The 14388-nt window shown below is 47.9% G+C and overlaps 1 protein-coding gene across 1 annotated transcript in view; it reads left to right on the top strand.

Annotated features, from left to right (window-relative positions):
- Positions 1-7006: 7006 nt before the first annotated feature.
- The window catches only part of XYLT1 (xylosyltransferase 1), a 202236-nt gene continuing 194854 nt past the window's right edge, over positions 7007-14388 (top strand). Inside the window, exon 1 of the mRNA XM_063143471.1 lies at positions 7007-7339. Coding sequence (XP_062999541.1) covers positions 7007-7339 — 333 coding nt within the window. The remainder of the gene's footprint in view (positions 7340-14388) is intronic.

The raw sequence follows: 14388 nt of genomic DNA on the forward strand, positions 1-14388 counted from the left end.
GGGTTAGGGTTGATGTGACTCTGCCAATGCTTGGTCCCCAAATATTGAGTTTCCTGTAGAATTTTCCTTCCCCCTCCTCAGGAAGTGCTGAGGGTTACAGGAAAACTAGTTGCTGTCTGTATTAGTAATCAAGGTCATTTTTCAGAAATTACCCAAGGGGGGGAAAGACCCCACAGCCAACAGAAATCTTTGGCAAAGCTGCATATACGGTGAATGGTAATATATTGATATTGCCTGCTATTAACGACCTGTCAATAGGGGTGCTGAAAGATTTCATTCAGTCCGCACTTTTAAGTGAACTGACCTGATTCAAGGTTTTCGGGCTCGCATCAGAATGCAGTTATCTCTCTGTTTTCACGCTACTCTGCATTTTGCAATACAGTTGTCAGCTAAACAAACACCCGGATAGACATTAAAATGCATATTGTAAGATAAAATGCATCAACAGTTGGGTACTCCCAGGCATTTGACAGCGTGGGATGGAGCACTTATGTCAAGTCATTCTATCAGCTCCCAGAACCTTATTGCAACATTTTTTCAGCTGCTTAAAATTTGTTTTTTGAATTCTGTACATTAAAGATGTTATATTATGCTTTCCCCCCCCCCTTGTATTTGTGGGGTGTCATTTATTTATTTTTAACCATTCAGAAAACTTTGGCTGTTGTGTGATAATAGAAATGAAATAAATAACTAAAATAAAGTATTTTAGAATAAAATGCATGGAAAGATGGACATTTAAACACTGTTCTCTTTTTCCTTTTCCTTCCTTGCAACATATCCTTAGCATTCCACTGGAACTGAGCACACCTAGTCCTAATTGGGCTGTCTTTTAATTCTGTTTATATATATATGCACACTTCTGCAAAACTGGGGAGTTTCTGCTGAGCATTTTTTCCCTACTTTTCCCAACTTTGGCATATCTCTGCACACGTTTTTCTTAGTATTATTGATTGGGATTCATTATTATTATTATTATTTATTTATATAGCACTTAACCATTAAAGTTTTCGAAGAAGAAGAAGAAGAAGAAGAAGAAGAGCAATGCCCAGTGGTTCTTTCACCTTTAAAATCTCTTCACTGGCTGCCAATTAGTTTCCAGGCAAAGTATAAAGTGTTGCTCGTTACCTTTTTAAAGCCCTACATGGTTTGGATCCAGGCTACCTGTGGGATCGCCTTCTCCCATACAGTGCGCCCCGCACACTCAGGTCCTCTGGGAAGTAAGCCCCTTGTAGGCCCCTTCCAACTCTGCTATTCTATGATTCTAAGAATCTACTTCCGTCTGCCAAAATTAGGCTGACAAGTATTACCAGAGGACCTTCGCTTCTGCTGCTTCCAGACTGTGGAGTGGCCTGCCGGAGGAGACTTGTCAACTTAACAGACTTTTAGCTTTTAAGAAATCTATAAAGACTGATCTATTCTGGCAGGCCTATCCAGTGGAATTTTAGGATGTTTTTAGGATGTTTTAATAATGTTAGGGTGACCATATGAAAAGGAGCACAGGGCTCCTGTATCTTTAACAGTTGCATAGAAAAGGAAATTTCAGCAGATGTCATTTGTATATATGGATAACCTGGTGAAATCCCCTCTTCATCACCACAGTTAAAGCTGCAGGAGCTATACTAGAGTGACCAGATTTAAAAGAGGGCAGGGCACCTGCAACTTTAACTGGTGTGATGAAGAGGAAATTTCACCAGGTTCCCCATATATACAAATGACACCTGCTGACATTTCCTTTTCAATACAACTGTTAAAGATACAGGAGCCCTGTCCTCCTTTTCGTATGGTCACCTTAAATAATGTACACTACATTTTTAATTCAGTTTTATGTATTTTATACTTATTGTTCTCTGCCTCGATCCAAACAGAGAGGCGGGTAAGAAATACATTTATTGTTATGATTGGTCAGACCATTTCCCCCAAAACATGCCATATTCTTTTCCTGTATAGAATGGTGTCTCAATATTGATTCTGTCCTCTTCCTCTCTCCCCACCCCCCTTCTCTACAGCTCTGTAATTGCTGGATGCTTGCAATCCTTGTCTTTCACGTAGAACAAGCTACCTTAGCTGTGCAACACTGGTTTCAGATTTGAAAGTGCTGTAAATCGCTTGCGGGGACATTTTTACAAGTAGAATTGTGCTTTTCCTGGTTTTCACTTGGATACTCTCCAGGACAAACAGTACAAATATGCTACGGACCACATCCTTAAATATGTCCTGTGGATATCCATTGGCCTGCAAAGTGCTTCACTTTGGCTGGATTGCATCCCCATTTGTTTTCCTCCCAACGTAACTGTTTATGGATATGGTCCAAGTTCATTGGCATTGTTTTAGTATGTTTTTGATGATGACAGTTGTATTTATTGCATTTTACATTTTTATTGAGAGCTGCCCTGGGAAAAGGTTTTCCTTTCTTTGTTTGGCTCAGGAAGATGCTTTGAAACTGCACTTCTGTTGTCCTGCCACATGGGGCAGCTGCACGCTAAGCAAAAGGGTACCAGTTCTCCCCCCAGGGCTGGTACCAACACCCGGCACACTTGGGCCGCTGCTAGGACCCCACACACCTCAGGACAACCACTGATCTGATCTTCCATGCACCACCCTTACATTTTTATTTGTTTATTTTGCCCTGATGCTAGTCAAAGCAGCACCAGGTAACTGGCTGCTTTAGCTGGGTGAAATTTCCTACAATACCCCCTGACACTGCATCACTCCGGTAGGGTGACCATATGAAAAGGAGGACAGGGCTCCTGTATCTTAAACAGCTGTATTGAAAAGGGAATTTCAGCACGTGTCATTTGTATATATGGAGAACCTGGTGAAATTTCCTCTTCATCACACCAGTTAAAGTTGCAGGAGCGCTGTCCTTTTCATATGATCACCCTACTGATATACCAACTATGCCCTTATCTGGACAGAGATAGCCTAGCTAATTCATCCATGCTCTGATAACCTCTCGTTTGGATTACTGCAATGCATTATACGTGGGGCTGCCTTTGAAAATGGTCTGGAAAATTCAGCTGGTACAAAACAGGGCAGCCCACCTATTAACAGGGACTGGCCGGCGAGATCATATCATGCCAGTCCTTCTACATTGGGTGCCAGTCCAGGTCCGGGCCCGATTCAAAGTGCTGGTACTAATATTCAAAGCCCTAAATGATTTGGGGGCAGGCTATTTGAAGGAATGCCTCCTCCTCTTAAGATCATCCACGGGGTCCTTCTCCGTGAGCCCCTGCCAAAGGAAGTGAGGCAGGTGGCTACTAGGAGGAGGGCCTTCTCTGTTGTGGCACCCCAGCTGTGGAACGAGTTCCCCAGAAAGGTTTGGCTAGCGCCTACACTGTACTCCTTCCATCACCAGCTGAAGACCTTTTTTTATTTTCTCAGTATTTTAACACCTATTAACTTAAATTTAAACTTTGCTGTTTTAATTCCATATTTTAACCTATATCAATTTTTGCAGTGTGGTTTTATCCTGGTTGTGCTTTTTATATTGTATTTTGTATTAGTGTTTTTAGACTGTTGGTTGTTTTTTATGCTCTTCGTGATTTTAATTTTTGTAAACCGCCCAGAGAGCTTCAGCTATTGGGAGGTATAAAAACGTAATAAATAAATAAATAATTTTGGCCTACAGCTCCATAATCAACAGTGAGAGGAATGCTGTGCTGTTCTGGTCACCACACCTAAAAAAAAGGATATTGTAGAGCTGGAAAAAAAGGGAAGAAGAGGGCAGCTAAATGATTAAGGGGATGGAACATTCCCCTTACGAGAGAAGTTTATAACAGCTGGGATTGTTCAGCTTCGGTGGGGGGGGAGGCAACTGGAGATCTGATAAAGGTACACAAAATTATGCATGGTGGGCAGAAGGTGGACAGGGAGACATCCCCCCCATCATAATACTAGAACCCAATGCAGTCATCCCATGAAGGTGATTGGTGGGAGGTTCAGGGCAGCTAAAAGGATTTCTTTACACAGCGCATAGTGGGATTCACTACCACAAGATGTGGCGATGGCCACCAATTTGTATGGCTTTAAAAAGGGGTTGGATAACTTCCTGGAGGAGAAGGCTATCCATGGCTACTAATACTGATGGCTATGTGCTACCTCCAATACCAGAGCAGTAAGTCAATCAATCAATCAATGTACCTTTATTGGCATAAAACAACCACAAACCATACAAAAACATCATGACATCCTCCAGACAAACTAGTACTCTTACATTGTGCAATTCAGCCTGCTGGTATAGTAGACAGTACTAATCTCCCTGCTGACTATTCCACCATGCCTCTGGGTGCAGCTCTCGGTCTTTGATAGGTCATTACATAATGGGCAAATAATGCAACATTTTCAAGCATTCCCCCCCACCCTCCACAGATAATACGCTTCATAGAGTGTCAGACCCCGCGGATCCTTGACAATTTAATAAGATCTTTTCCAGATATCTCTGCCGTTGGGAAACATGGAGAGGGCAGTGTAAAAATATGTGTTCATGGGTCTCAATACAACCCCCACTACATAAACATAACCTGGCTGAATATGGTATACCTCTGAACCTCCCCGTTAGTAACGCAGAGGGAAGGGCATTGCACCTAGCTAACATAAACGCTCTTCTCAATTGCGGATTGTACAGCAGCTGTAAGTAAGGTACCATTTTACCAGGCTTAACAGGCAGATGGAAATGTAGTGGAAATATAAGTCTATATATACCAATTGCTGGAGAACATGGGTGGGATGGTGCTGTTGCACCAGGTCTCTGGTCTACAACCGGTTGGCCACTGTGTGAACAGAGTGCTGTACTAGACGGACCCCTGATCTGATCCAGCAGGGCTCTTCTGATGTTCTTATGGGTTATAGGCCGAAACGTCTGCAACTTGCAATGCAGGTTAATTCCTCCCCAACACCTTTTTCAAATTGGACCTTTATACAGAAGGTGAGGTGGGATTTATGAAAAGGTCTCGCCTTCTATTTGCTATGGAGCGGTCCAGTAGAGCTTCAGCAATTGATTCAGGCTCCACCTCAGTGCTGGTGATGTAAGAGGGTTACATAAAGCTCCATCACACCTTGAAGGAAACGCTGGCTACTGTCGCTTCTCCGTGGACACTCAGCTCCTTCCTGTTTTCAAACAGGAAGTAAACAAGGTGCACAAGGGCCATTCCATCCCTGTTGTAAACATGCTGCTTCTCCCATACACAGCAGGGAGAGCAGCAACTTCGGTTTTAAAAAATATTTCATAGTTTTTCTAGTTTTTCTTGCGGCGCAAGGAAGACTAGAATTGGCGGAAGGCATGCGAGGGGCAGACGTTGTCGTGTGAGCCACCTCTGAGGAACCCGTGAGTGCCCAGTAACAAGCGTGCAATAAAACGCTTGTCGGATGGAGCTTAAACAACTCAAATGGCAGGGCCCTTGATGCACACCTGCAGTGGGGTTTCTCTTGGTCGGCTGGGGGGATAGAATCTGGAAGTCAGGCTGCACCACATGGAGCAGAACACAGTTAATTCACAGTGCCTGGATGTCATAGAAGAAGTGGGGTGCATGAAGAAAGAGGGGGTTCATGAGGTGGGCAGAGCTATTATCTGGCACGGAGCGCCCTGTCCATGCTTTAAAAAAAGAACAAAACAGGAGGGGGGGGGAGAAACACTGGATGTCAAGCACTATAAATATGCCCTGTTTGACCCTGCATGAACTGCTGCAGAGATCATGGGTATTTATACACTTGTAGTGTAAATAAAGGGGCACAGATGCTCTGTGCATACTTACTTTGAAGTAAGCCTCATTGGACCCAGTGGGATTGACTTCAGAGTCAATATGCACAGGGCTGCCCCAGGGCCTTTCACAAATTCAATGGGGCTTACTCTGGAGCAGGTGCTCGCATACGGTGTGCAGCCTCACACAAGTGCTGGAGACCTCCCTGCCATTCTTTTTATGGGTAGTAATAGTGTGCGTTATTTTATTTTTTTTGAAATATTTCTAGGGCGCTTTTCAGGGCATGAGCCCTGGACTCGATGGCCTTATAGGCCCCTTCCAACTCTACTATTCTCTGATTCTATAAGGCTTCCAACCCTAACATTCGTGTGCACCTGTCACATGAGATGCAGGGCATGTCTACACCAGCCTTTTCCTCCTTGGGATCATCCCTGTGCATCCAAACGACACACAGAGAATCCTGGGAGCAGGCAGGGACGACCCCCCCCCCATTTCCCTGGGATAGTCCTTAGGTGCAGAAAGGGCTGCAATCGAGAGGGATGGATCGCCCCGTGAGAGAGGCTCTCGGCCACACGGCTGGAGAAACCCTCCCGGTCGCGTGCGCGTGCACGCGCACCCCCTCCCTCTTCCCCTCCTGCGCCAGCCCCTGCGCCTTTAAGAGAGCCTGGCGCTGCGGAGCTCAACACACGTGAAGCGCTTTAGCCGCGGCGGCGTGGAGCTCCGGACGCCTCCCCGGCGCTAACCGAGAGAGGAGGAGGAGGAGGAGGAGGACGGAGAAGAGCAGTAGCCGCAGCCGCCACGCGGGGCAGGTGGTCAGCTCGCCCTCCCCCCCCCCGGTTTCCGAGTCAACGCGCGCAACAGCAGCGCTACGACACCGCACGTGTGAAGGCGCCTCGCCGGAGGGAGACACACCCCCGGAGTCTAGCAGCCGTAGCAGCGGCATCTCCGGGCGAAGGCACAGCTGCCGCTCTCCTCGGCTTTGCCAAGCAGGCAGCGGCGGCTCCTCCCCTCGTCTCTTTACGCGCAGCCTCCTCCTCCTCCTGCTCGCCCACCGCCTCCTCCTTGGGGCTGCCAAGTCCCTCTCCTCGTCTGGAGGAGCCCGGGGGAGGAGGGCTGCCTGCTTGCTTGCCAGCCAGCCAGCCACACCGCCGGGCCTCCTCCCGTCTCGCCTTTCTCTCCTCTCCGCCTCCGCCTCCTCCTCCTCCTCCTTGGCCGCCGCCTCCTGCTGACGTCTGGGCCGTCTGAAAAACTCCGGGCGGCGGCGGCGGCGGCGGTTCGCAGCGGCTCAGTGAGCAGCAGCAGCCGCGAAGATGGTGGCGGCTTTGGCGGCGTCCTCCTCCTCCTCCTCGGCGGCGTCTCCGTCCTCGGCCGCGCCGTGCGCCCGCCGGCTGGCCCGCCGCTCGCACTCGGCGCTGCTCCTGGCGCTCACCGTGCTGCTCGTGCAGACGCTGGTGGTGTGGAATTTCAGCAGCTTGGACTCCGGCGACGAACGGCAGCAGCAGCAGCAGCAGCAGCGGGGCACCCTCGCCGCCAGCAACCGCCGCCGGGAGAAGCGCGCTTTGGAGAGCCCCCCCGGCCGCGAAGGCGTCCACCGCGCGCACCAGCACCGCAAAGGACCCGGCGCTTTCCGCGGCAGGGCGATGGTAAGGGGCGCCGCTTTGGGGTTTAAACGGGGGGGGGGGCGAGGAAAGGCGGTGGGGGGGTGTTTTTCTCCTTCTTCTTTTTTCTTCCGGGGGTGTTGGAGGGAGAGAGGTGGTGCGCTCTACCGCCTCTCCAACCCTGGAGGGCGTCGGTGGTCCTGGATAAAAAAGGCCAGACCTGTGCTCCAACCCTTTTTTTCTTTCTTTCTTTCCTTTTTCTTTTATTTTTGTTGCGCGCACGTTTCTAGTCCCTCGCCTTCTCCGCTCGAGGGGATCGACTCGCGAGGAAAGGCAGACAGCCGGGTTGCGGTTTCACACACACACACGCACCCCCAAGGACGTGAGAAGAGCCCCTCTGGATCGGACTCAGGGTCCGTGTAGGGCAGCGTTTTGCAGGCGCGCATTGGCCGAGCAGCTGCCCACGGGGGATCCCCAAGCAGGTGGGGGGAGTAGTTGCAGCACCCTCCCGCCCATGTTCCCCAGCAACGAGTGTACCCATGTTCCCCAGCAATGGGTGTACCTACCTCTTGGTGTACCTACCTCAGCTGCGTCCCCCGCCTCCTGCCCCATACTCGTCCCGGCCGGCACTCTGACCTCTTTTCTCGTGTTCCCACGTTCTCCATCGAGGTCCTTTGGTAACCCTCGGGTGGGTTGCCCTGACGCCATGGATTCCGCCCCGATCCCGAGTTGGCCTTCCTCATCCAAACGAAGGGCGCTAACAAGCCCGCAGCCGGCTCCCAGCCCTGTTTATTCCGAAGTAAAGTCCCGCCGAGTCGAGTTGGGCCGGCCGGGGTTGCGCGCACCGAGGCGCAGGGTCTCAGCCTGGCTGCGCTTAACTCGGGAATCTGCCTCCTTGAACTCATCGCGGGCTGTTAGGGTTGCATGCCAGCTCGGCCTTCCTTGGCGGAGACCCATTGAAAGCAATGGGGCTTGAGTTGGATGTGGCTTACTTTGGGGCTGTCCTTGATTTTTCATGGGTCTGCTTTAAGGGTGGCTGGGTCTAGATTCAACCTGTTCTAAGACATTCTGCTTAAGGGGTCTGTTTTGCATGGGCTGGAAAGGTGAAGCTGTCTCCCAGAGTGGTAGATGGGAGAAAAATAGAAGTGGTGATCATATTGATGGGAGAAAGAAGTCCCATCCCCCCTTTAAAGGACTTTAAGTAGGTTGATATACTGAAAGAGCTATTGACAAATGATGGCGAGGTGCAAAGACGGTTGTGATTTTCCTTTCTTTTCAATTCCTTCCTTCCTTCTTTCTTTCTTTATTACATTTTTATACCGCCCAATAGCCAAAGCTCTCTTGGCGGTTTATTAAGGTCACCACACTTTGCACCACACTCTTGTTTAAGGAACTGCCAAGAGTGGATAAACCCTGGCTTTCTCCTTTGCATGTTACGGTTGGTGTTTTTTAAAAAAAGGAAAGACAGAAAAAATGGAAGTGGTTCCTTTGTAGTGGTGTGAAATGACCCTCGCAGTGCATGGCTTGTATGAGCGTCTGCGTTCTTTCCTAGATCATATGGAAACGTCTCAGTGATGGATCCGGCAGGAGATGGATGGAGATTTATCTGGCTTAAGCCTATGGAAATGCTGCTAGAGGCACTCTCATGGTCTCTGTTTATTTTTCAACCAGGGTAGATTGAAAACATAGAAGGTTGGCCAGAGCTTAGTGCTGGGCAGAGGGGAATTTGTGGAAGTTGGAGATGGATGATGTCGACTGACTGTGATTTGTGTCTAGTTGTTTTTTTAAAACACACACATATTTCAGATCTTTTGGTAGCCTCTTTCAGCTTGATATGTGCGCATGCCCCCTGCCCCCATGTCACTGGGAATTGCCGGTAATGGTTGTCTAGAGGAACATGTTGCCAGCCAGATGTTGTTGGACTACAATGGCCATCACCCCTGACCATTAGCCGTGTTGGCTGGGGTTGATGGTAACCGGGTTCCAGCAATATCTGGACGGCCACCCGTTCCCCCACCGCTGGTCTAGATGGATGAGTTCAAAGAACGTTTCAGCCAAAAGACTCCCCTTTGGCGGTTTTCTCTCAGAAGTGGACGTGAGCTTTAATTGTTTTACATTTTGCGTGGTAAAAAAAAAAAATTATGCTGTATTTTATTATCTTGTATTTTGTGGTTTGTAATTTTTTTGTGATCAACCCCCCCCCCTTTCAAGCTTTGGCTATTGGCTAGTATAGAAATGAAATTATTATTATTTTTAAAGAAGAAGGGGTTGGAACCTCATTTGAATGCTTCAAGCTGGCTGAGTCTGAGAATCTGTGACATCATAGTAATCGGGTGTCTCGTAGTCTGGGCAGAGCGCCTTTCCCTTCATTGTGGAGTCTTAACTCTTTTGTCTGGGCAAATGTTTTAAAATCATAGTAACCTTTGGTCCATCCAGCCCAGTACTGTCCGCACTGACTGGCAGCAGCTCTCTGGAGTTTCAGGCAGGAATTTTTCCAGCCCTACCTGGAGATGCTGGGCATCTGTATGCAAAGTGGGTGCTCTAACCACTGAGCCACAGCCCTTCCTAAGGAGACTGCTTTTGTGTTCAAGAAAGGTAACCGGGTTCTGGGTTACCTTTGCCTTGCTGCTAAACTGGTATTTTTTAATATAAGAAGTCCTTTATTTGGCCCAGTATGCCTCTACTCTGCCTAACCAGGGGTCAGGGGATCTCTCCTTTACATTTCCCCATCTGTGATGGGTGGGGGACTGGCTGACAGGTTACAGTGGGAAAGAAAGGCTCTCTGCACATGCTCAAAGGCATCTTTCTTCCATGTTTTCCAAGGCAGGCTTTTGAAGATGCTTGAAAAAAAATCACAACACTGCAAAGGTGTACATAATTCCATTTTGTTCTGGGGTCTTTTTCAATTTTCATTATTATTGCTATGGATTTTTATTGTATCACTCTTCTGTATCTATTGTGACTTGATTGGATTGCACATGGCCCTGAAATCTTAAGTAGGATGACGGAAGATATTTTTTTTTAACAAATTAAACAAATAATTCCCCCGCTTTTATTTATTTATTTATTGGATTTTTGTACTGCCCAATAGCTGAAGCTCCCTGGGAAGTTTACAAAAACTAAACCAAAAATTAAAACCATTCAGTATAAAACAAACAGTATGAAAGCATGATATAAAATACAGTATAAAAGCACAACCAGGATAAAATCAGCAGCAATACAGCTATGGATCAACCATAGCTGCAAGAGAAATGTTCAATTTGGGAACCCTGTCTTAATTTGAAAAACAAAACAAAAAAACCCCGCTTTAGCTTGAGATGATATTCCCCTGAACTGTACAGCCTAAATTGCAGTGGAAAACAGACTAATTTTGTGGTCTGACAAGGACTTGTGTACAGGTGTGTGTGAGTATAGCCTTGAATTGGCATTGTGCACTGGTGGCTCAGGTGTTTCAGAATCGAGCTGTTAAAATCCCTATTCTGCAGTTGAATCCTGGCTCCTGCGATGCCCTGGGTATCTTAGAAGGTAGTTTTTGACTTCTGAGATATGAATGAAGTCATATCTCCATTGCAACAAGTTGTGTTCACCACTGGCGGTGTGATTCAGTTTTGTTTTTAATATCAAGCATTAATATTGTTTTTGAACGCACTCTCTTTCTTGTGCCCATCATCTGTGACTGTTGGCCATGCTGGGTGTGGGTGATAGGAGATGTAGTCCAAATCCATCGGGCAGCACCAAGTTGCCTGCCCTCCTGCTTTAGGCTATTGCACCAACTGGCTTTTGGACACCACAGCTCTGGGCTGTTCCTTCTGCTCATACCTTCAGCTGTCTATTGAGTAGCAAAAGCAAGGGCAGAATTTCCTTAGAGCCCTTTGGCATGCAGGCAAACAGTGTGATGTGGCTGGGGTGGGGGGGGGAAGCAAATGCTATTTGGGGCTGCATTAATAGAAGTATAGCTTCCAAATCGTGCGAGGTACTGGTCGCCCTCTATTCTGCCCTGGTTAGGCTTCATCTTGAGTATTGCATCCAGTTCTGGGCATCACACTTCAAGAAGGATGCAGACAAGCTGGAGCATGTTCAAAGGAGGGCAACCAGGATGATCAGGGGTCTGGAAACAAAGCCCTATGCGGAGAGACTGAAAGAACTGGGCATGTTTAGCCTGGAGAAGAGAAGATTGAGGGGAGACATGATAGCACTCTTCAAATACTTGAAATGTTGTCACACAGAGGAGGACCAGGATCTCTTCTCGATCCTCCCAGAGTGCAGGACACGGAATAACAGGCTCAAGTTACAGGAAGCCAGATTCTGGCTGGGCATCAGGAAAAACTTCCTGACTGCTAGAGCAGTACGACAATGGAACCAATGACCTAGGGAGATTGTGGGCTCTCCCACACTAAAGGCCTTTAAGAAGCAGCTGGACAACCATCTGTCAGGGATGCTTTAGGGTGGATTCCTGCACTGAGCAGGGGATTGGACTTGATGGCCTTATAGGACCCTTCCAACTCTACTATTCTATGATTCTACCTTAGAGGCACGCAAGCCCTTGGCCCCGTCTTGACTTTGTCTCCAATGTCAATTGGGATTCTGCCCTCGCTCTCCAATCTAGAGTCCTTTGGGATTCCATCCTTGTTTTTCATCTGGAGCCCTTTGGCTTCAGGGCACAGCGTCATGAGCATGGGCAAAATGGAGAGCCGCAGCAGAAGCACAAAGTGACATTTGCTTCTTCCTCCCTGCAGAGGTGGTGGCCGTGCGATCCCTGCGCCCGAGCAATCCTCTTCCCTAAAGTGTCATCACCGATCAGCAAGGGACCTAGTTCTGACACAGCATCAGCGAGAAGTGCTCTATAACAGGCTTCTCTATTATTAGCCTTCTTTGGAGACTTAATTATTTTGGAATGTATCGGTTGCTGAGTCGTCCACATTTCCCCCACTAGACGAGGGTGTTTTTCTGCACCGCTGGGACATTTGCATAAGCCTTTTTTTTTTTTACATGCCCCTGCGTTTTGTCTTGTGCGCAAAATGAGAAACAGAACTTGCACTAAGATCTCCGTGCCACTGGATCGAACAGGGCAGGTGACTATGGAAGGAAATGGGCAACTACAGCTGCAAGGAATTCAAGGGTGTTGCTGAAATCCCCCCTCTTTCTGTCTCTCTTTGCTTGTTTTCATTTTGAAACTGATTCATATCTATTTCATGCTTGCTCGAGCACGAACATCTGTTTAACTTTCTAGCCTGCCTTTTCTCCAAGGGGCTCAAGGCAGCCTACCTGGTTTTCCTCCCTTCCCCAAATATCTTCCCAACAACCCTCTGAGGTAGGTTAGGCTGAGAGATGGTGATTGTACCGAGGTCAGCTTCGAGGCTGAATGGGGGATCGGAACCGTTTCTCCTCCACAGTCCTAGTTCAAATCTCAAATAATGAGGTCAGTAACCTGCTACCCTTCAGATGGTTTGAGACTGCCCCAAGGGGGATGTAGCTTCAGAGGAAGCATGCCCAGTGGATGCTGTTGGGTTTGCACCTTGGATGTAGCTCCTTTGGAGTTCTGACTGAAACCTGGAGTGAATTCACCACCCCACTGACATCGAAGCCCACCAGCCTCCCCTGGCTTCAAACCTTGTTGCAGCAGAAAGAACAAGGAAGACTCATAGCATCGGTGACAGGCTAGCAAATGAATGGTGGCATAAGCTTTTGTGGATCAAAATGGCAGCTTAAGCGGATGGACGTCCACTAAGAATTACTGAACAGGATGCCTCTCTGAGCGCATCCTCAGGCCAGGGATTTGTGGTCAGCGCCAGAGGCAAGCTCTCGAGTCCTTTCATCCATGCATCCACTCTTACGAATCTAAGCTTCTCATGTATGGTCCTGAAAAAACCAGCATGGTGCAGTGGTTAGAGCAGCATTAGGCAATCTGGTGTAGTTCAGGTGATTTGGACTATAATCCCCATTAGACACAAGCAGCATGACCCATGGTAAGGGCTTGTGGGAATTGTAGTCTGAAAGGTCTGGAGGGCATCAGAGTGCTTATTCTTGCCCTAACCACTATACCACACTGATTTTTTTTTAAATGATGGAAGAAGGGAAGAGGTTCTTTGGTCTTAGGAGCATTCCCCTTACAGATTTTTGTTGCTCATGTTAGCCCCCACCCCACCCCGAAACTTTCTGAATTTGCATTCGGCCCACATGCTAAAAAAAAAAAAGAGAGAATATCCCACCAGTGGTGTACACAGACTCTGGGAACACGGGGGTGTCACTCACTTTCAATGCAGTCGGGGTTTGCGTAGGAGAGATTCCGTTGGATCCCCCTTTCTCTCCTCTTTAAAGGACACCATAGTCTTTACGCTAAATTTCTAAGGAGCCGTATCTAATAAATAATAGGCCTTTCCCAATGCAATCGCGCTGGGATGGAAGAATAATGACGCCAGGAATAATGCAGCATTGTGGTTTTAAAATGCAGTAATTTTACCTGGATGAAGCTGAATGCAAACCACCAAGGTAGCTGGAAGAGAGGGTGGGCAGAAGGCGGGGGGATTGCCACGCGAGACATTCTGGCCTACCGCAGGAGCGCTTTTCATTTCTCGTAAGCCAGTTCCCTACCGTTCTGTATTGAATTAAAATTTATTATGGATCTCTTGTAAAGATGCATGAATGCTGTCAGTAGCGTTGATGTTAAGTGGGTACTTGTATCAAACGCAATGCACCCACACGCACACACAACCAGTGAGGATTCTTGGTAGATGATTGCTGCCAGGGTGGACGAGCGGTGGCCATTGCACTTACTTCATGTAGCCCTTGGCAAATGACCCTCTCAGACCCCTGGCATGGGCAAACGGTCCCTTCGCTGGTTTCCCGCTGGATGTGGAGGAAGATGGGGCAGCAGGGAGGAGAGATGGAAGGGGTGGTCCAATCAATTTTTGTCTCTGGCCTTCTGTGACCACTTACAAGTCACCAAATAAGAGGCAATGTATCCTTAGGAGCACATAGATCAACAGTAAATGACCTTCCACCCTGGAGATGTTTTGAACAACAACTCCCATAAGCCCCATACGTCCTGGCCAATCATTAGGGATTCTGGGAATTGTAGTCCAATAATCTAGAGG

Source organism: Elgaria multicarinata, chromosome 17, assembly GCF_023053635.1.
Source record: "Elgaria multicarinata webbii isolate HBS135686 ecotype San Diego chromosome 17, rElgMul1.1.pri, whole genome shotgun sequence".
In the NCBI taxonomy this organism is placed as follows: domain Eukaryota; kingdom Metazoa; phylum Chordata; class Lepidosauria; order Squamata; family Anguidae; genus Elgaria; species Elgaria multicarinata.